Here is a 20,595-nt window from a genome sequence, read left to right as displayed (position 1 = left end):
TGAGGGCCCCAAAGGGTTTAAAATCGTGATCGTGATTGGCGTTTTTGACCTTTCTGTGACCGTGATTGCCGAAATTTCCATTCCTGTGATCGTGATGGGACTTTGCCCGTGATCCGTGATGACAAAAAAAATCAAGTCTCGTGATCGTGATCGTCATTTGTTTTCGTGATCGTGATGGGCGTTATTGCAAAGCATTTTATTTTCAACGTACATTTTTCACAGCTGTATCACTCTATGATCCTCTATTCGTCAAGGAGCCAATTCTGATTGAAGGAAAGCAACAACACATTCAGAAATATGATTTTGACAGCGATTGCTTCCCTTTAAGAGAACTAATCACACACAAAACAAGTCGCGTAAGGCGAAAATACAATATTTAGTCAAGTAGCTGTCGAACTCACAGAATGAAACTGAACGCAATGCCATTTTTCAGCAAGACCGTATACTCGTAGCATCGTCAGTCCACCGCTCATGGCAAAGGCAGTGAAATTGACAAGAAGAGCGGGGTAGTAGTTGCGCTAAGAAGGATAGCACGCTTTTCTGTACCTCTCTTTGTTTTAACTTTCTGAGCGTGTTTTTAATCCAAACATATCATATCTATATGTTTTTGGAATCAGGAACCGACAAGGAATAAGATGAAAGTGTTGTTAAATTGATTTCGACAATTTAATTTTGATAATAATATTTGTATATTTAATTTTCAGAGCTTGTTTTTAATCCGAATATAACATATTTATATGTTTTTGGAATCAGCAAATGATGGAAAATAAGATAAACGTAAATTTGGATCGTTTTATAAATTTTTATTTTTTTTTTACAATTTTCAGATTTTTAATGACCAAATTCATTAATCAATTTTTAAGCCACCAAGCTGAAATGCAATACCAAAGTCCGGGCTTCGTCGAAGATTACTTGACCAAAATTTCAACCAATTTGGTTGAAAAATGAGGGCGTGACAGTGCCGCCTCAACTTTCACGAAAAGCCGGATATGACGTCATCAAAGACATTTATCAAAAAAAATGAAAAAAACGTTCGGGGATTTCATACCCAGGAACTCTCATGTCAAATTTCATAAAGATCGGTCCAGTAGTTTAGTCTGAATCGCTCTACACACACCCACACACACAGACACACACACACACACACACACACACACGCACATACACCACGACCCTCGTTTCGATTCCCCCTCGATGTTAAAATATTTAGTCAAAACTTGACTAAATATAAAAAGAGATCCAATCAGAAGGCGAATTGCAAAAGTCTGCCAAACTTCATCCAATGGAAGGGCTTCGTGCTAAAGCCTTTTGAGTGCATTCAGTCAAATTCGAATTCGAAGATCAATAATGGCATGCAGCGGTACTGTCATCGAACCTCTGTTATATTTTGTGGATTCAAACCAGACCAAAGAAGGCGGCGAGAATGCCTTCCTTGATGAAAAGGTCAGGCTACGGGTCTGTCTTTCCGAAGACGAAATTTCAAGGTATGTTGATCTATTCAGGGCCGGACTAGGTAAGGACTAGGGGGGGGGGGGGGGGGGGGGGGGGGGGGGTTACAGATGGCGGTCCAGGGGGCCCTTGGTGGGGGTGAAGCTGAACGTTTTTTGATGTTTCTGGAGGGAAAGGAAGCCTCTCCTTGAACGAAAAAGGTAAATTCGACAGCAAGCTGTATAGGCAATGAAGAAGAATTGAGATTGTAAGGACTCATACCTTTCATCACAAAAATCGTTGAAGAAAAGTCTTTCGAAAGGGGGTGAGAGGTGCGATTTCTCCTCGGATTTCATGATGATCCAGATGCAACCCCACCACCCCCTCCCTCCCCCACAAAAAACAAAAAAAGCGTTTGGGAGGTAGTATGCTAAAGCCAGGGGGGGGGGTGCGCAACCCCTGTAACCCCCCCCCCCCCCCCCGCTCCCCCCCCCCCCCCTAGTCCGGCCCTATCTATGTTGCTCTATGACCGTTCTGAATGTAGGCAAAGATCTTGAAATTTGTTCAAGATCTTTGAGTTTGATTGAGATCATTGACATTGTCGACATTGCCACGTCCGGCTGTCACTCGCTCAGTGTAACCTCGACTGGCTCGAGTCTGATCGAACCTGCGTGTAGCCAAAACCGAAACTAGAAATGTGTTTTTCATCCCAGCAACGTGGACACGCTTGGCATAGATTCTAATTGTCGCTTCTTTGCATTAGGCTTGGATTTATTTTAGCGCCTGTAAACTTATCAACAATGGGTTAAATTCAGGAACTATGGCGGGGAGACGTGCCAGTTTGGGTCACTTGATCAGTCCTCATGTCAAAGTCGATCAAAGTCATGTTCGTTGGGGATTTTGTTATTATAGACTCTACCATCACACATACATGTACTTTAATTTCAATCCACCCAATAGTTTTTGAGAAAATGGGTTTAAAAGATTTAGCTCTGGAAATGTGAAATTGTGCAAGTATATATATTCATGTGTGTGAGTGAGGGTGTGGGAGTTGAATGTGTATGAGTGCAGTGGCGGGATAGGGGGGGGGGTTACAGGGGTTCCGGGCCCCCCCCCCCCGGCTGTCAAAACAAAATTAATAATAACTTTAAAAGAAATAATGAGTGGCTGCTGACACCAGTTGATCATGTTTAAAATCAAGGATAAGCCATAAATTGTTCATAAAATAGCTAAAACTCTTCATCTTCTGGGGGGCTAAGCCCCCCAGACCCCCCAACGGGGCCTTGCCCATGTACCCCACAAGGTCTACCCCTGGACCCCAGGTTGTAACACCCCCCCCCCCCCTTTGGCTTAACTGCTCCGCCCCTGGAGTGTATATTCCTGTAAGTGTCTGTATGAGAGAGAGAGAGACTCAGAGAGCGAGAGAAAAAACAACGAAAACAACGAAAACAACATTCTTGTTACTGATTACAAATCATGATATGTATTTCTATGTGTGAATGAAAGAGAATTCCAAAAAAATAATAAAAAAGTGCAACAGTTGTCACTTTGTGTTGAATCCAGAGGAGCGAATAACTGTGTGGTTGTGTTTACTTTGACACGTGCTTTCTGTACCTGCAACTTTTACCGTGACCGTGATTTGCCACTGGTGTTCGTGATTGTGAAAACAAAAATCAAGGTAACTGTGATCGTGAAAGCTAAAATTTCCCTTCCCGTGATCGTGATGATACCCCCCCTTTGGGGCCCTCCTCTCTCTCTCTCTCTCTCTCTCTCTCTCTCCAGCATGTCAGTTGACTTTTTTCAGGACCTCCTCTGAGCCTTCAGATTTACAGGTTGTGGAAAGACATTGTAAAACCCCATGCCCTTTTTACATTTAGTCAAGTTTGGATTTCTATGTATCTCCAAACCAGTGTTACAACCCTGTGTTATAGCCCTGTGTTATAGCCCTGTGTTACAACCCTGTGTTATAGCCCTGTGTTACAACCCTGTGTTATAGCCCTGTGTTACAACCCTGTGTTATAGCCCTGTGTTACAACCCTGTGTTATAGCCGTACTTCGCGTACACCTTGTTGTTGATGTTTCAGAACGACTTAGAGAACAGAAAGAAGAGGGCGGAAGTGTACGACGACTACACGCCCCCACCCCGACGTCATCCTCCCGTCATCCGCACCCCCGTCCCTCCCCCGCCCCGCCATGGCAGCCCCAGCAGTCTGTGGGGGGACACCGTGTCTCTCAACCTCCCCAAGTCACCCTCCCCGCCACCTTTGACCGACGGCAAACGGGTGAGTCGGACTATTCGGAGTGTTCCTTATTTGTTTGTTTGTTTAATAATCAAAATCTCAAAGAGGAAAAAGAATACCTGTTGAAATATTCTAAGTCGAATGGTGCTTTTCTTATCACTTAAAGCGACTGTTGAGCGAGAACAAGTAGAACGAGTTGAACTTACAGAGTCTATGATACGATGTTCCGGTTGTTTGTGGTACACAGAGAGACGTTCGGCGTGTACGTATTGGCTGTTCTCACAGATATTAAGAATTTATGGAATGTATCACTATCGGAACGTGTGCTTTCCTTTGCAGCTAACAGACTCTCCGCTGCCTGAATTAAACCAGAGCACGTATAGTGCTAACCCCTCATGGCGTCACACAGCCAGAAAGGGCAACGAACAGATTGACGTCATTGTTCATGGCGCAAGTTCTCTCCCTACACCACGTGATGGTCACGTGCCTCTTCCTTACGTCACCTTGTAAGTCTGTCTTTGCTTCCCTGCACATAGTTTGACTCAACGTGGGTTTGTACTTCGTTGCCCTTGTAAATTGTGTTTTTGATTCATTTGAATTGATGGATGGTTGGATGGTTGGATGGTTGGATGGATTCAGACAGGCAAACAACGAGGCAGGTAATCACTGAATCAGTCAGCATTGAATGAAACAATCTGAAAGACCAGTAGGACACACTAGATATGTGCAGGGGCGGATTAGGGGGGGGGGTTACAGGGGTTCCGGAACCCCCCCCCCCTCCCCCGGCTTTCAAAAAAAAATTAATACTAACTTTAAGAGAAATAATGAGTGGCTGCTGACACCAGTTGATCATGTTTAAAATCAAGGATAAGCCCTAAATTGTTCATAAAATAGCTCAAACTCTGCAGCTTCTGGGGGGCTTCCCATGTACCCCATAGGCGGTCTACCCCTGGACCCCAGGTTGTAACCCCCCCCCCCCCCTCTGGCTTAACTGCTCCGCCCCTGATGTGGATGCGTTTACCAATGAAATCAAAGGATTGATAGATTGATAAATCAAGTATTTCATAATTGCTTGAACATGAAACGTTGTGCATGATGAACAGTAAAGGAACAAACTTCTTCTGTTGATGACTGTGCTTAGTCGTATTGCTCTGTTAGTTTAGGTCGCATTTAAAACATTTAAAAAAAAATGTTTCTTGCATTTGAATTGTAAAGCGAGTGGAGCTGTTATCGGGACTTGCGCTATAGAAAAGTGATTGATGAAGATGATTATGATTACTATTATTATTATTATTACACATTTTATCCGCACAGAAAAACACGGCATGATGACGACGTTGGGGCCAAGGCACGCGCCAAGACCCACGCGTCAGTACGACCCACACACGTTCCCTCCTGGGAGGAGCTCGTCTCTTTGGAGATAGACGACGCTAAAGCTGAAAACGAAGGTACAAGCAAAACATTCTTTTCTATCCAGAGTCGTTGATCATACCATGTCCTGGGTACAAGCAAAATATTATTTTCTATCCAGAGTCGTTGATTATACCATGTCCTGGGTACAAGCAAAATATTATTTTCTATCCAGAGTCGTTGATTATACCATGTCCTGGGTACAAGCAAAACATTCTTTTCTATCCTGAGTCGTTGATTATACCATGTCCTTTTTACCTGTTCAAGGATAGGCCACTTGGACAATGGATGATTTAAAAGTGTTATCTGTCACCCAAACCACATTTTTCAATTCATGTCCAGAAATGTGCTGTTCCAAAGATGCCCAGCTGTGGTCCTGAGATATTTTGTTTTGCCTGATGAGCTAGGTGTGGTTCTCAATGCAAAGTCTCTACAACTACTCAGTCATGGCCATTCCCTTTATGGATATCAGGAATAGGCTAAAATGCTCGATTTAGTTTGTTTACTCTTTATAGTCTAAAACTATCCTCAGCTCTAAAATAATAGCAGTCGCGATCGTTGTGGTCTCAGCACTGAATCATGCCATACAACCAACTCCAGACTGCATGGTTACCGATTATGTCTAAGAAATGTTCATCCCTGCATGTTGCAAGCAAATAAGAGTGACTATTTACATCCGTTGTTGTTATTATTGCTGTTGCTGTTGACGGTTGTTGCTGCTGTTGTTGTTGTCGTCGTCGTTGATGTTTTTGTTGTTATTTTGTTGTTGTTTCATGCGTCCGTGTCCGTTTCATTACATTCTAGCCTTGGTGCTAAGCGTGGGGGACGCAGTGTCCAAGCAAGGACTAGTCAAATATCACATCCCAGTGTCTAGTCTCAAACCCTTTCACCAGTATCACATGGAGATGGTCTTGGTGAGTACCGCTGCTTTTTATCTTTGCACTTCTGTCATGGAGAAGTTTGTGTGTGTGTTTTTGTGTGTGAGATTCACACGGTCCCTATACATTACTGGATCGATTGACTGCTTGATCGATCAGTTGATTGATTGATTAATGATTGATTGCTTGATTGATGCATTGCTTGATTGCTTGGTTGGTTGGTTGGTTGGTTGGTTGATTGATTGATTGATCGATCGATTAGTTAATTGATTTACTTATTTGTTTAATTATTATTTCATTTCTTTGATTATTTCAGTCGTTATTTTTCCTTAGTCTAGCGTTATTTTGAAGGCTCGTCTGTCTGTATTCATCTATCTAATTTGACTCATGTTAATATAATTTCCTGTTGTTCAGACTAAAATGATCACACTAGTGTTTGTACCAATGTACATCATCACCTGTTCCATACACGTGCAGCCCGCGAAGAACACACGCGGCGTGAAGACCTACGTGTCCATCACACGACGCCAGAGCACGCTGCCCAAGGACCCTGGCAGCCCAAACTATTTAGCCTTGGAGGTAGCAATCTTTCTTTTGCTTTTCATTTTATTTACCAATTACGTTAACATGATCGTGGCTTCGTGTATCGAGGGCTACCAACCATACTTCAACTGCAAGAGTAGGCATGTTCAACCTTAGGGGTTAAACTCATTCTTCTGCCCTTAGTTTTATTGACCGCATTGTGTTAAAACAATAATCTCTTGACTAACTGTATAAAACGATGACTCCAAACCATGTTTTATTTACCAGTTTACGTTGGAAAATGCAGTTTGTGGTCAACTTTATGAAAAGCAACCCCAATGACCTGTAATTGATTAAGTGTTTAGATGCAGAGACCCTTGGAAGTCTGTTCCAGACTCGACATAAGTTCCTTTTCTGCAGCCTACTTAGATGAGCAACTAAAAAATAACTTTTTATTCAAGCGTTCCGTAGCTGAGCATTTGCATTAGTTTTGATTTAAATCGGTAGCTCAGTGGTAGAGCACTGGACTTGTGATCGAAAGGTCGCTGGTTCGAATCCGGGCCGGGACGGACACGGGTCAACTTTATGTGCAGACCCAGAGACGGAAGCCATGTCCCACCCCCGTGTCATCACAATGGCACGTAAAAGACCTTGGTCATTCTGCCATAAGTGCAGGTGGCTGAATACACCTAAACACGCAGACACCTGGGTAGCGCGACTCCGTTGCTGCTAGCTTTCCACTGGGAGGAAGCGACCCGAATTTCCCAGCGATGGGACAGTAAAGTAATGAAAATGAAAATGAAAATGAAAATGAAGTAAAAAAACAAGTCGCGTGAAGCGATATAAACACATTTAATCAATCTGTAGGTATCAACCTAAAACTATAAAAGATCAACTCCAACAACCAGTCATCGGCAAGACTACATTCAGATAGTGTCGGCTAACAATACCCGAAGACCGAGAGGCAAGACGGGTCACGCTCAGCTTCGCGAAGTATGCGAACATCAAAGTCAACCTTTTTTCTTTAATTCTAAGCGCGTTTTTAGAGTAAACATAACATATCTATATATTTTTGAATTCAGGAGAAGGTGAGAAATGCAATGCAATAATGTTTTATAATCTGTAAGGGAAAATTCGTTTTTAATGACACATTTAATGAGGAAACTAATTGATTAATTCTAAAGCTTCCGAGCTGAAATGCAATCCCAAAGTCCGGACTGAGTCAACGATTACTTGACCAAAATTTCAATCAGTTTAGTGGAAAAATTAGGGCGTGACAGTTTCGCCTCAACTATCACTAAAAGCCGGATAGTGAACGACGAAGAAGAAGAAGACTAAAAGCCGGATATGACGTCATCAAAGACATTTATCGCAACAAATGAAAAAAATATCTTAGGATATCATACCCAGGAACTCGCATGTTAAGTTTCATGAAGATCGGTCCAGTAGTTTTCTCTGAATCGCTCTACACATACACACAGACACAGACACACACACAGACACAGACACACAGACACGCACACAGACACAGACACACACACACACACACACACACGTACATACACATACACACACACACACGCACACACACACACACACACACACACACACACACACACACAACGACCCTCGTCTTGATTCCCCGTCTATGTTAAAACAATTAGTCAAAACTTGACTCAAAGTAAACATTGAAATGAAATGTTTTAGACTTTTGACGTTCTCTTCCGGATGAAATGAATAGGCGTACCTCAGAGCCGTCCAAAAACCATTGCTTAACCCGGCAGGCCCGCTTACTGCTGTTGCCAGAATAGTGCCAGACTTTCACAACTACAGGTCAGTATGTGCGTGCGTGTGCGTATGTGTGTAAGTGTATGCCGGCGTATGAGCGTGCGTGCGTGCGTGTGTGTCTGTTCGTTCGTTCGAGTTAGTGTTAGTGTGTGTGTATGTGTGTGCGCGCACGCGTTTGTGTGTCTGTGTGTGTTGGTGTGTATACATGTGTGTGTGTGTGTGTGTGTGTGTGTGTGTGCGTGTGTGTGTGTGTGTGTGTGTGTGTGTCATTTCACATACTACCTAACAGGAAAACGCGCTCGTTTTGGCACCTGTACGCCTTCTATAGCTATTGGTTAACAATATGATTCGAAAAATGTGTAAAGGAGATAACTGCCAACGTCATTGCAAGCAAAACAGGTACCATTTCTCACAAAGCGAAAGAAATTAAACCTCTCTTCATACATCACCCAAAAGAAAAATCTCTTAGAGTTAGGGACATCATTGATGAAAAGGACCCTTCAACACAGTTTTTTCTTTCAGGAGTGACACCCTACAGCCACGGACAGCAGGTCTGGGTATGACCAGCTTGACGTTTCCCAACCCCCACCCGTCGTCATTTAAAGTAGCCGAACAAAGTAACCACGGCTACCCTCAGGTAATGAAACGGAGACTTCTCTTGTGGTCAGTGTTGTGTCCATTCTCTGTGGAAACAAATTGGCAAAACATATTCATTTGGATAACAAATTGGCAAGATATATTCATTTGAATAACAAATTGGCAAAATATATTCATTTGGATAACTAATTGGTAAAATACATTCATTTGGATAACAAATTGGCAAAATATATTCATTTGGATAACTAATTGGCAAAATACATTCATTTGGATAACAACTTGAATTGGCAAAATATATTCATTTGGAGAACAAATTGGCAAATAATCTTTTGAAGTACAATTCGGCAACTATTCATTTTCTCTCAAAAGCAGATTATTTTTTGCTCGTTGAAAATGTTTGCATGCGCGCTCTTCCTAAAAAAAAAGTTAAGCGAGAGGTTGCGAGTTCGACCCTGGGTCAGGGCGTTAACAATTTTCTACCCCCTTTCCTAACGTAGGTGGTGGGTTCAAGTGCTAGTCTTTCGGATGAGACGAAAAACCGAGGTCCCTTCGTGTACACTACATTGGGGTGTGCACGTTAAAGATCCCACGATTGACAAAAGGGTCTTTCCTGGCAAAATTGTATAGGCATAGATACAAATGTCCACCAAATACCCGTGTGACTTGGAATAATAGGCCGTGAAAGGTGAATGCTCGCCCTAATAGGCTTGAGGTTTGCTGGCTGATGTGAATGCGTGATATATTGTGTAACAAATTCCATCTCACACGGCATAAATAAATCCCTGCGCCTTGAATCCGTGGTTGAGATATGTGCGCGATATGATTGGCTCCTCCCCGTTTCTGTCCATGCATGTCCTTGCGCTATTGGGAGATCGCCAATGTTCCAACACCGAGACCTGCAGACAACTTTTTATCGGGCTCTGTTAACAAGTATTATTTACAAAAAACTTTCATTGTATTTTATTTTTCTATACTTTGCTTTCCTTTTTACTTCACGTGCAATAATTATCATCATTTATCATTACTTGCGCGTGTAGTGATCAGTATCATTTATCGTTACTTGCACTTTCAGTGATTACTTACATTTATCAGTATTTGCACGTGCAGATTATCATGTATTGTTACTTGCACGTGCAGTGATGTTATTATGGGGGCGAGGACGCCCCCATTCTATACGGATAGTTTAGAGGTTGACCATGGGCAGCGCCATTTTGTTGTGAAATACGTCATCAGTTTGTGTACACAGGAAGTTGTGACATCCGTCACCCTATGGGAGGGGTGAAGGCAACATCGTTCATCTGTAGAAAGTTGTGAAATCCGTCACCCTATGGGAGGGGTGACGTCAAAATTGGTCATCACAGAGTTTGTGTAACACAGGAAGTTGTGAAATACGTCACCCTATGGGAGGGGTGACGTCAAAATTGTTCAACAAAAACATGATATTTCGCATTGTGCAGGGTCAACTGCAACAAACTCAAACCGAGCCATTCATACCTAGCTGTATTTGAGAGACTTATATACCCGACATTTTTATTTCTTATTTTTAGCACAGGTGTAGGAAAAATCATGAACCAAAATGTTATTTATTTTCTAATTTAACATTTTTTTTACAAATATGACCATGGTCTTTTAAACATACAGTGACATTAAACATTGTTATGTTAAAAAAAAGAAAAAAGAAATAAAGCTTTTGTGCACAAATCAGAAAATACATTGTACATTTTACCTACAGGCCAAACTGTGTCTGTTGGCGGCAGAGGGCCCAGCAAGTTGCTATTTTTAGATCGATTAAAGTTGTCAAGAACAGGCGCTTACATTTGGATGTGTCCACTGATAGTAGGTTTGGTTGTGATCAATCAGAATGATGTAGGAATAAAAATGTATGACAGTTTGGTATGATGACATGTAATTCAAATATGCTGAAATGTAATATTATACATGATATAATATTATTATGGCTGTTGCCATGACCATGAACCCCAAGAAAGGTTTAATGTTATGTAAAATCAAAATACCAAAATCAAGCACCTACTAATCTGGTCCACGGTGCGGCTTGGACCAAAAAAGGATGGACACGCAACTCGCTCAGCCAGCCAGCGCTGCGAGACTTACAGCGGCCAACTTCGCCGCGGCGCGCTCATTGGCTAAGTATTGAACTTGCGTCAAGGCCGATGCGCGTAGATTCCCAGAATGTTTACTTGTGGTTAGATTCTTCGACAGCATTCGCAGAGGTGACTGCCGTATTGTGTACCGCAGTCAGAAGTAATTTATTACTTTTGGGAGTTTAGTAACGTGATATCAGTTTTCAATTGTTCGTTCACTTATATTGCTTTCAGATTTAACACACAAGAAACAGTAGCACGGTTTTCGTTGCGAAAATGTGCATTGGCAGTGCTACGCGATCGAATTGTGTATCGCGGTGTTCTTCTCAGGAAAAGACCGAAGCGACATGTGACGTCAGTCGTTCAGCCCGCGAGCGGTGGGATGGGGGGGTTCACATGGTTTGTTTGTTTCAGAACCACACCCATATACACACATTTCACATGTAAACCATTTGTCCGCCCCCTGTCGATATTTATCGACTAAGTTCCTTGTTAATTATAGTAATTTGCACGTGCAGATCAGTCTGGTCGGGCGGCCCGCAGAACAGCCGAGGTGGAATCACCCGTTCCTGTTTTGCGACACGCGTGAGAAGGCCACCATGTTCACCCCGTCTGCCGCCCTCATCCTCGAGTACTATGAGTCCAACTCAGGTCAGTTGTGTGTGGTTTTTATAATTAGATGTATTTAATGTTGTTTTGGTGTCGTTAAAGCAATACTGGTCGCGTTGATCACGATGGTTAACACGCATTTCGCCTGCTCTCGATTCAAATGATTTTTTTTTTGCTTGCCAAAGAAATGTTACTTGCAAATGACTAAAATAAAAAGCGACTGATTTTTGTTTCTGTACTTCTTCTTCCATGTTCATTCTTGCTTGTGTTCACTGGAGGCTAACATTTGGAAAGACCGTAAGATTCTGATATTCCTGACTATGGTTTATATTTGATTAGGATTTTCAGAATACTTTGATAATGGATTGTGTCTTACGCCATACGGAGACTGTAATTTGTGTCATTTAGTCTGCCTGATCTGCCTGTTTTTGTTAGCCTGTATTCGGAAGAGAATAACAATCATGTCTTACAAACTACTAGCAGTTCAGGGACCTTTACGAAACCCTTTCTCTGACACAGCTATGACGGACGAGTTCTGGAAGATTCGGAAACCTGTGGGATTTTCTGCCGTGCTGCTTGACCAGAGGATGTACACTCGTCTGATGAAGGAAAACGCCAAGGAAGGACTCCGTGTGGAAGGCGTGCCCATCCAGGTCAGGTGCTACATGTCATTGTGTTGTTTGGATCGTGTGTACGCACTAAAGACCGGCGAGAACAGAAGCTGAACTGATCAGTGTTGTAATCTTTGGTGTTTGGCCATGACAGTGTCTTACTCGGGCATATAGGAAGGGTGTTTGGCCATGACAGTGTCTTACTCGGGCATATAGGAAGGGTGTTTGGCCATGACAGTGTCTTACTCGGGCATATAGGAAGGGTGTTTGGCCATGACAGTGTCTTACTCGGGCATATAGGAAGGGTGTTTGGCCATGACAGTGTCTTACTCGGGCATATAGAAAGGGTGTTTGGCCATGACAGTGTCTTACTCGGGCATATAGGAAGGGAAAGGGTAGATGGAGGAGAGGGAGAGAGAGGGAGAGAGGGAGATAGAGAGAGAGAGAGAGGGAGAGAGAGAGAGAGAGGGGGAGAGAGAGAGAGAGAGGGAGAGAGAGAGGGAGAGAGAGAGGGAGAGAGAGAGAGGGAGAGAGAGAGAGAGAGAGGGAGAGAGAGAGAGGGGGGGGTGAGAGAGAGGGAAAGAGAGGGAAAGAGAGAGAAAGAGAGAGAGATACAGACAGACAGAGAGAGAGAGAGAGAGGGGGGGGGGGGAGAGAGAGGGAAAGAGAGAGAGAAAGAGAGAGAGAGACTCAAGGATGACGCAGAAATGTCACTTTAATCAATCATGGTCAGTGACACTTAAAATCGATAGTGCATGTAGTGAGTACTTCTTGTTGTGAAGTTTAGTTGTTCTTTTTATTTGTACAGGATATTCTAATTCCTCATGGATTGTTTATTTATGTTTTTCTGACAGGGATCAGATCTATTCACGTTGGAAGATACGACGCCGACCGTGGGAATGGTCCTTAAACTGGTCACTACTGATGTAAGTGCTCATTATTGGCAATTTAGTAGGCTAAGTACTATGTATTCATATCTATGTTCCGGGGGGGGGGGGGGGGCAGAGCTTGAGAAGAAGAGGCACCTGTAGCTGTTTGTACGATAAACTATCATGGGTGGAGTCTTTCCCGTGATTGTATGCGTACTATACCGACTTTCTTCTTATGTCAATGGTCCGAAAGAATGTTAGTATACATAGTGTTAGCCAAATAAGCACGAAGTTTGGGGAATAGGGGGGTGGGGGGGGGGGGGGGGTTCTGGGTCTTTTTCTGTTCAATATGGGAGAATAGATGTAAGCACATAAAACACAAAGAAGGATTAGATACATGAATCTGTGAGTGCCAGTTGACTGTACACAAAGAAGGATTAGATACATGACTCTGTGAGTGCAAGTTGACTGTACACAAAGAAGGATTAGATACATGACTGTGAGTGCCAGCAGTTGACTGTACACAAAGAAGGATTAGATACATGACTGTGAGTGCCAGCAGTTGACTGTACACAAAGAAGGATTAGATACATGACTCTGTGAGTGCCAGCAGTTGGCTGTACAGGGGTTTACACATTTATAACCAACCGGCACACGCTATGATATAGGTCTTTTGTCTCATTTCGGCCCGGGGTAGGTGTCTAGCTCCCCTATCCAGCTATGCAATTCTACTCCAAAACTCGGCCCGGGGTAGGTGTCTAGCTCCCCTATCCAGCTATGCAATTCTACTCCAAAACTCGGCCCGGGGTAGGTGTCTAGCTCCCCTATCCAGCTATGCAATTCTACTCCAAAACTCGACGCGGGGGAAAAACATGCAGGCCGTATGTAATGTGCGTGCAACCTTCCCTTTATTAACCTTTTGATCAGGGAGCGCCGGGTTTGGGATCACTACTGTAATTCAACATTCTCTTCTTATCTTTTTTTATTTTTTTATTTTTATTTTTTTTACAGCAACCGACAAGCATGGTAGCCATGAGTAACCTGGACAACCTACCAGCAGTTCGCCTCCACGCTACGGATGGGGCTAACCATGCCCCGGACATCATCACGTTCGGTGACGAGGACATTGCCTATCAGTACGGGCTGGGGGACTTGCCCAATGAGGGGCAGCAGCAGGAGGGGCAAGGGGAGAGGGGGAGAGGGAGGGGGGAGGAAGAGGGGGAGGAGGAGGAGGATGACCTGCAGCTAGACTTGAGCTCAGTGGCGTCACGTATCAGCACGGAAGCCATGTTGGAAGACCTGGAGGGCAACCAGTCGGAGACCCGATCGCGGTGGAAGAACCTCCTGGTGAGCTCCCTTGTTTTATTGTGCTGGTGTGATCATATGTGTGTGTGTAGGTTGGTGGTGGTGGTGATCATGGGTTCTAGGCTAATTGCCCCCCGGACAACTGCCCCCCGACAACTGCCCCCCGACAACTGCCCCCTGGACAATTGCCTCCCCCCCCCCCCCCCCCCCCCCCCCGTGACAATTGCCCCATGGGACAATTGCTCCCCATGATTTTGTGATTTTTTTTTTTTTAATAAGCGAAGGTTTTCTTTGGGGGTTTTTGAGTGTTTTTTGTTGTTGTGGTATTGTTTGTTTTGTTGTTGTCCTTGTTCTGCAGCATTTGGAGGTAAGTTCAGTATTTTGATGTTGGTTTATCTGAATTATGCTCCTTGATTTTCACACACACAACCGCACTCACACACACACACACATACACACACACACACACACACACACACGCACGCACGCACGCACGCATGCATGTACGCACGCACGCATGCACACACACACTTACACACACACACACACACACACACACACACACACACACACACACACACACACACAAAGAAAATGTTTTTGTATGTACGCACGCACGCTTATTTGTGAGCTTGTTTATATATATTTGATTTGATGTGTGTTGACAGTTGTCAGAGAGGGAAGTGGGCAGTTATCCGGGGGGCAGTGGTTCGGGGGGAAATTGTCCTCCCATGGTGGGAAGGGGGGGGGGGAGGGAGTCGTCCGGGGGGCAATTGTCATAGGGGGGCAATTGGCCGGGGGGAGTTGTCGGGGGAGGGGGAGCGGGCAATTGGCCGGGGGGCAATTAGTCTGCCGGTCTGATGGTAGAAGTAGGGGTGGTAGCGAGGGATGATCGCTGTGGAAGAACCTCTCGGTGAGCTCCCTTGTTTCTTTGTGGTGCTGGTATGAACAGATGTGTGTGTAGTTTGGTGGTGGTGGCGGTGGTGGTGGTACTTATGATTGAAGGGGTTGAGGTGGTGGGGATAACGGCGGCAGTGGTGACGACGGTCGGTTTTGGTGGTGGTGGTTTAGTGTGTGTGTGTGTGTGTGTGTGTGTGTGTGTGTGTGTGTGTGTGTGTTTGTGTGTGTGTATTTGTGTGTGTGTGTGTGTGTATGTGTGGGTGTGTGTGTGTATGTGTGTGTGTTTCCGGTTGGTCAGCTTTGTGTGGCCTAACTGTCTCAGTGTTTGTCTGTTTCACTGCGTCCATGTCTGTTTTCCTATTACCTACCTGGTTGTTTGCTTGCCTGCCTTCCCTGTCTATCTGTTTTCTTCCCTGTATATCTGCCTGCCGCCAGTTTGGTTCCCTGCCTGCATTCCAGACTGCTGTATGTCGTCTGTTTTCCCGGCCTGAGTGCAAGCTTATTAACCTAGGCCTAGGTGTATGTCGTCTGTTTTCCCTGCCTGAGTGCAAGCTTATTAACCTAGGCCTAGGTGTATGTCGTCTGTTTTCCCGGCCTGAGTGCAAGCTTATTAACCTAGGCCTAGGTGTATGTCGTCTGTTTTCCCTGCCTGAGTGCAAGCTTATTAACCTAGGCCTAGGTGTATGTCGTCTGTTTTCCCTGCCTGAGTGCAAGCTTATTAACCTAGGCCTAGGTGTATGTCGTCTGTTTTCCCTGCCTGAGTGCAAGCTTATTAACCTAGGCCTAGGTGTATGTCGTCTGCCCTATTGTCTGCCTACCTGCGTGTGTGTCTTTGTTTTCATACTGTTTGGCGAATGGTTGAGTTCGTTGACTAATTGGTTATTGAGTTGTCAGCATGATTTGATTTCTGTTTGCATAATACTTCAAGGTGCAGTCTGATGAAGATGTAAAGCATCGGATCAAGTTGTGAACAGCTGAGTTGGTCTGATTATCTAGCACATACATGATTAATATGTTGCTGTTTTTGTCTTTGCTTTGAAGCGAAACGAATGTTTGAAACGAATTTCACTGTACAGCAGTATTATATAAACTGGTCAAGAGACACTAGGCTTAGTTGTTCGTCAAAAACATGTGTTGATAATTAGTATGTGAACTGACCTTTTATTTTTTTCACTTGAGATTAAATAATTACAAACCGCGATATATTCTCTGTTGATGGTACCTCCGCATACTTATAAGTTTCAATACCTGCCAGATTGTGTGGTTCCAGGTTTCAATACCTGCCAGATTGTGTGGTTCCAGGTTTCAATACCTGCCAGATTGTGTGGTTCCAGGTTTCAATACCTGCCAGATAGTGTGGTTCCAGGTTTCAATACCTGCCAGATTGTGTGGTTCCAGGTTTCATGCAAGCTGCGTTGCTTTATGCACCAGTTATTTTTAGGCCTATACGACAATTTAGAAGCAGCCTGGCCATTCGTCTGCGACACTGGCCTGAGTTCGTGTATTGTAGCTGAAATAAACTCACCAATTTAGAGAGAGAAATAGTCTCTCTCTCTATCTCTCTCACTCTATCTCTCTCTCTCTTTCTTTCTCTCTTTCTCTCTCTCTCTCTCTCTCTCTCACACACACACACACACACACACACACACACACACACACACACACACCAAAGCTAATGCCATATCTGTGCAAATAGAATAAAATAAAGCCCAGTTGGGGGTTAAACCCCCTCTTTCTCTCTTTCTCTCGTCACTGATTCAGTGCCACCTGTCAAGTGGTTGAAAAGTTCGTGGTATACTTCCTAATAGAGCGGTGGCCGCGATGTTTGTACCATTCAATTGATAAGCCAAACGCAATGGGAAGGTCTATTTGAAAAGGACAGCGGGTTGATTTTCCTATCTCCAGTCATACTTCATGTGGTCTTTCACACTTTGACTCCATGGCTGCTAACACGGAGATTGGATATATGTGTTCACTGGCTGGTTGCTCATCTGAATAACTGATGGCTGATTCTTCGCGCACGGCGGTATGTTGATTAATACACTACATTGGGGTGTGCACGTTAAAGATCCCACGATTGACAAAAGGGTCTTTCCTGGCAAAATTGTATAGGCATAGATAAAAATGTCCACCAAAATACCCGTGTGACTTGGAATAATAGGCCGTGAAAAGTAAGATATGCGCCGAAATGGCTGCGATCTGCTGGCCGATGTGAATGCGTGATGTATTGTGTAAAACAAAGTCCATCTCACACGGCATAAATAAATCCCTGCGCCTTGAATATGTGCGCGATATATATTGCATAAAAAAATAAATACAAATAAAAAAAATAAATCCCTGCGCTTAGAACTGTGCCCACGGAATATGCGCGATATAAGCCTCATATTGATTGATTGATTAAGCCCTAATTGGTTGTTTTATTTAAGCGCCGGCTAGTCCGTTCGGGAAACAAGATTCATGGGTTTTTGTTTCTTACTACACATGTCTGTAATCTGCATGACTTGAAAAACTAGTGTCGAGTAAATGTTACAGATTGCTCGTTTGCTTATTTGATTTAATGAATGTTATAATCTTATAGTCTGGCTTTACTTACTATGCCCTATAATTTTACCTATAAACATACGAAAGTACTCTTGTTTTATTCTCTCACTTATGATCTTGTCCATCACCAAGAATGCCATACTGTCACTTTCACATTATTAACATCAACATAATTAAAACGCCCCCCTCCCCCTAAAAAAAAAAGCTTCATACTACAATGCTGATTTTGTCTAGTACAGAATACACTTGATAAGTCATTTAGCTCCCGAAAGTTGACCATTTACACAAAAAACTCAAACGAACAAACAAACAAACAAATAAACAAACTAACAAACAAACAATCAATCAAACAAACACACAAACAAAAGCATATGCAGAACAATAAGATAAAGTAGAAAGGAATTACTTTCTTGTTTCTAAAATGTTGTCAGTTTCATTTCTAATTCATATAATCCTAATGCAATCAAAGTCGGAACATTATTATCTTTGTACTGTTTTTTGTGCACATAAATAAGACATCAGCATTAGAATCCTGAAGCCTAAAGTTAAGACTAACAGGACTGTCCTATACATTTACAAATAACATTAAAAGTGTATAAGGCCAAAACACTGTGGAAAAAAGGCCAGGTCTTTTCCTGTCTCAAAACCTCTTAGCTACCTATCTCTTTTAAATCACTACGGTGTCGACAGAATGTCTTGGATGGTCCACAAACTTGTATAGAAATCACAATACCTGTCTCGTCCCTATACCTCCAAAATAGCCCCGGCACAGATAGTAATTCATATCACCATGAACGATTTAGGCTGAAAGGAAAAACATACACACACCCAGCTAGAGAAAATCGTCACAGGCCTCGTCAAGAAAAGAAAAGAAGAAGAGCGGAATCGAACACACCAATTCATTCCGAACACGTATTTGCTTTACGACTGCCACTAAAAGCTGTAGGGTTGTGTGAGAGAAGAAACGTGCCTTTATCTCGCGACGTCTTTCGCCTAAGTTGCCTTAGACAGGGGGGTTGGTGGTCGCATAGCGACGTGTAAACAAAGCCCCCGCGCTACTTTACGCCGAGCGAGCTAGCGACTTGAGGCGAACAACCCACTTGCTCGAACTTTTTATCAGACTTGCTGAATCGATACCTAATCTCCGGTCTTGGTTCAAAACAATGCCTCGCTTCAGCAAACACGTCCACCATATATTCACTGCGCAAGTGATCATGGGCTAGTCTAAAGACGTTTTGTTCCCGGGTGTTGTTTTACGTGTGTCTGTGTATATGTGTGACATTTGAGGGACAGAAAACTTTGTAAAAGTTTGTTGAGTGGAGTGGAAAGCGCAACAAGTTATCAAAATGGCGACCATGTATTACAGACCGTACACTTCTGAGGTAAGTGGGTGGCCTGTTTTCTTCCCTGCCGTGCATCTTGAACACAAGGCCAGTACTGTACCTGGTGGCACACTGTGACCAGTTAGAAGTGGACTGTACAGGTGATCGGTTTAGAATAAGTTTTTGTCTTTCAGTGCAGTTAGCCTATTATGACGTTAGGTTGGGAACAAAGGGAAATTCTCAGTTCAGCTTGCAAGTTCAGTCAAGTACATCTTTAAGCGTTGAAGTACAATATTTGAGTCTGATTTCCATAAAATGATTAATGTTCGAGTGAACAAAGAGATGCCTTTGCATTCCTTTCAACATTTTTCACAATATTTTGGTATGTGCGTTATAACATGTTCACACCATCAGTCTTTCTGACAGTCAATTGATAATATGAATATAAAATCACTTGTTATGAAGTGAAGACGGTTGTATGATGAAGTTATTTCGATTACAATATAAAATTACCTTGATTTTTCAAGAAAACGCTGACAAAAGTGTTTGCAGATAGAGCCGCAAAACAAAAACAAAGCAGGGACGTCGTACGACCGTGATTTGGGGCCAAATTAGTTACTAAGAGAAGAATAAATGTCCGGTAGATACCCTCCCATCGAAAAATAATGTAACTTACTTGCAAAATTGAAGTAAGTATGCGTTTTTGACATTCATTGAGGTCCGTGTGTCTTTCAACAAGAAAAATGTACTCTTAACTCTTAAAACTTGGTCATGTAAGCCTATGTCATGTTCTTACCCTCTTTCTTTCTTTTGAATATGATTTATTATGATGTCAATGCCAACATGTGTAAAGTGTTGGACGGTCCTGTAAAAGGCTGAGGTGTCAATGCCAACATGTGTAAAGGGTTGGACGTTCCTGTAAAAGGCTGAGGTGTCAATGCCAACATGTGTAAAGGGTTGGACGTTCCTGTAAAAGGCTGAGGTGTCAATGCCATCATGTGTAAAGTGTTGGACGTTCCTGTAAAAGGCTGAGGTGTCAATGCCATCATGTGTAAAGGGTTGGACGTTCCTGTAAAAGGCTGAGGTGTCAATGCCATCATGTGTAAAGTGTTGGACGTTCCTGTAAAAGGCTGAGGTGTCAATGCCATCATGTGTAAAGTGTTGGACGTTCCTGTAAAAGGCTGAGGTGTCAATGCCAACATGTGTAAAGGGTTGGACGTTCCTGTAAAAGGCTGAGGTGTCAATGCCAACATGTGTAAAGGGTTGGACGTTCCTGTAAAAGGCTGAGGTGTCAATGCCATCATGTGTAAAGGGTTGGACGTTCCTGTAAAAGGCTGAGGTGTCAATGCCATCATGTGTAAAGGGTTGGACGTTCCTGTAAAAGGCTGAGGTGTCAATGCCATCATGTGTAAAGGATTGGACGGTCCTGCAAAAGGCTGAGGTGTCAATGCCATCATGTGTAAAGGATTGGAC

At 43.3% G+C, this 20,595-nt stretch overlaps 1 protein-coding gene across 2 annotated transcripts in view; it reads left to right on the top strand.

Annotated features, from left to right (window-relative positions):
• Positions 1-20,595, top strand: part of LOC138960346 (coiled-coil domain-containing protein 33-like) — a 57,738-nt gene that overhangs the window by 18,188 nt on the left and 18,955 nt on the right. For both annotated transcript variants that reach the window (XM_070332224.1, XM_070332223.1), the window contains exons 6-16: positions 3,513-3,710; positions 4,008-4,174; positions 4,983-5,116; positions 5,883-5,992; positions 6,434-6,535; positions 8,220-8,311; positions 8,789-8,903; positions 11,484-11,616; positions 12,094-12,227; positions 13,040-13,111; positions 14,066-14,401. In XM_070332224.1, coding sequence (XP_070188325.1) covers positions 3,513-3,710; positions 4,008-4,174; positions 4,983-5,116; positions 5,883-5,992; positions 6,434-6,535; positions 8,220-8,311; positions 8,789-8,903; positions 11,484-11,616; positions 12,094-12,227; positions 13,040-13,111; positions 14,066-14,401 — 1,593 coding nt within the window. The remainder of the gene's footprint in view (positions 1-3,512; positions 3,711-4,007; positions 4,175-4,982; positions 5,117-5,882; positions 5,993-6,433; positions 6,536-8,219; positions 8,312-8,788; positions 8,904-11,483; positions 11,617-12,093; positions 12,228-13,039; positions 13,112-14,065; positions 14,402-20,595) is intronic.

Source organism: Littorina saxatilis, linkage group LG2, assembly GCF_037325665.1.
Source record: "Littorina saxatilis isolate snail1 linkage group LG2, US_GU_Lsax_2.0, whole genome shotgun sequence".
In the NCBI taxonomy this organism is placed as follows: domain Eukaryota; kingdom Metazoa; phylum Mollusca; class Gastropoda; order Littorinimorpha; family Littorinidae; genus Littorina; species Littorina saxatilis.
This window is presented reverse-complemented; position numbering and strand designations above follow the sequence as displayed.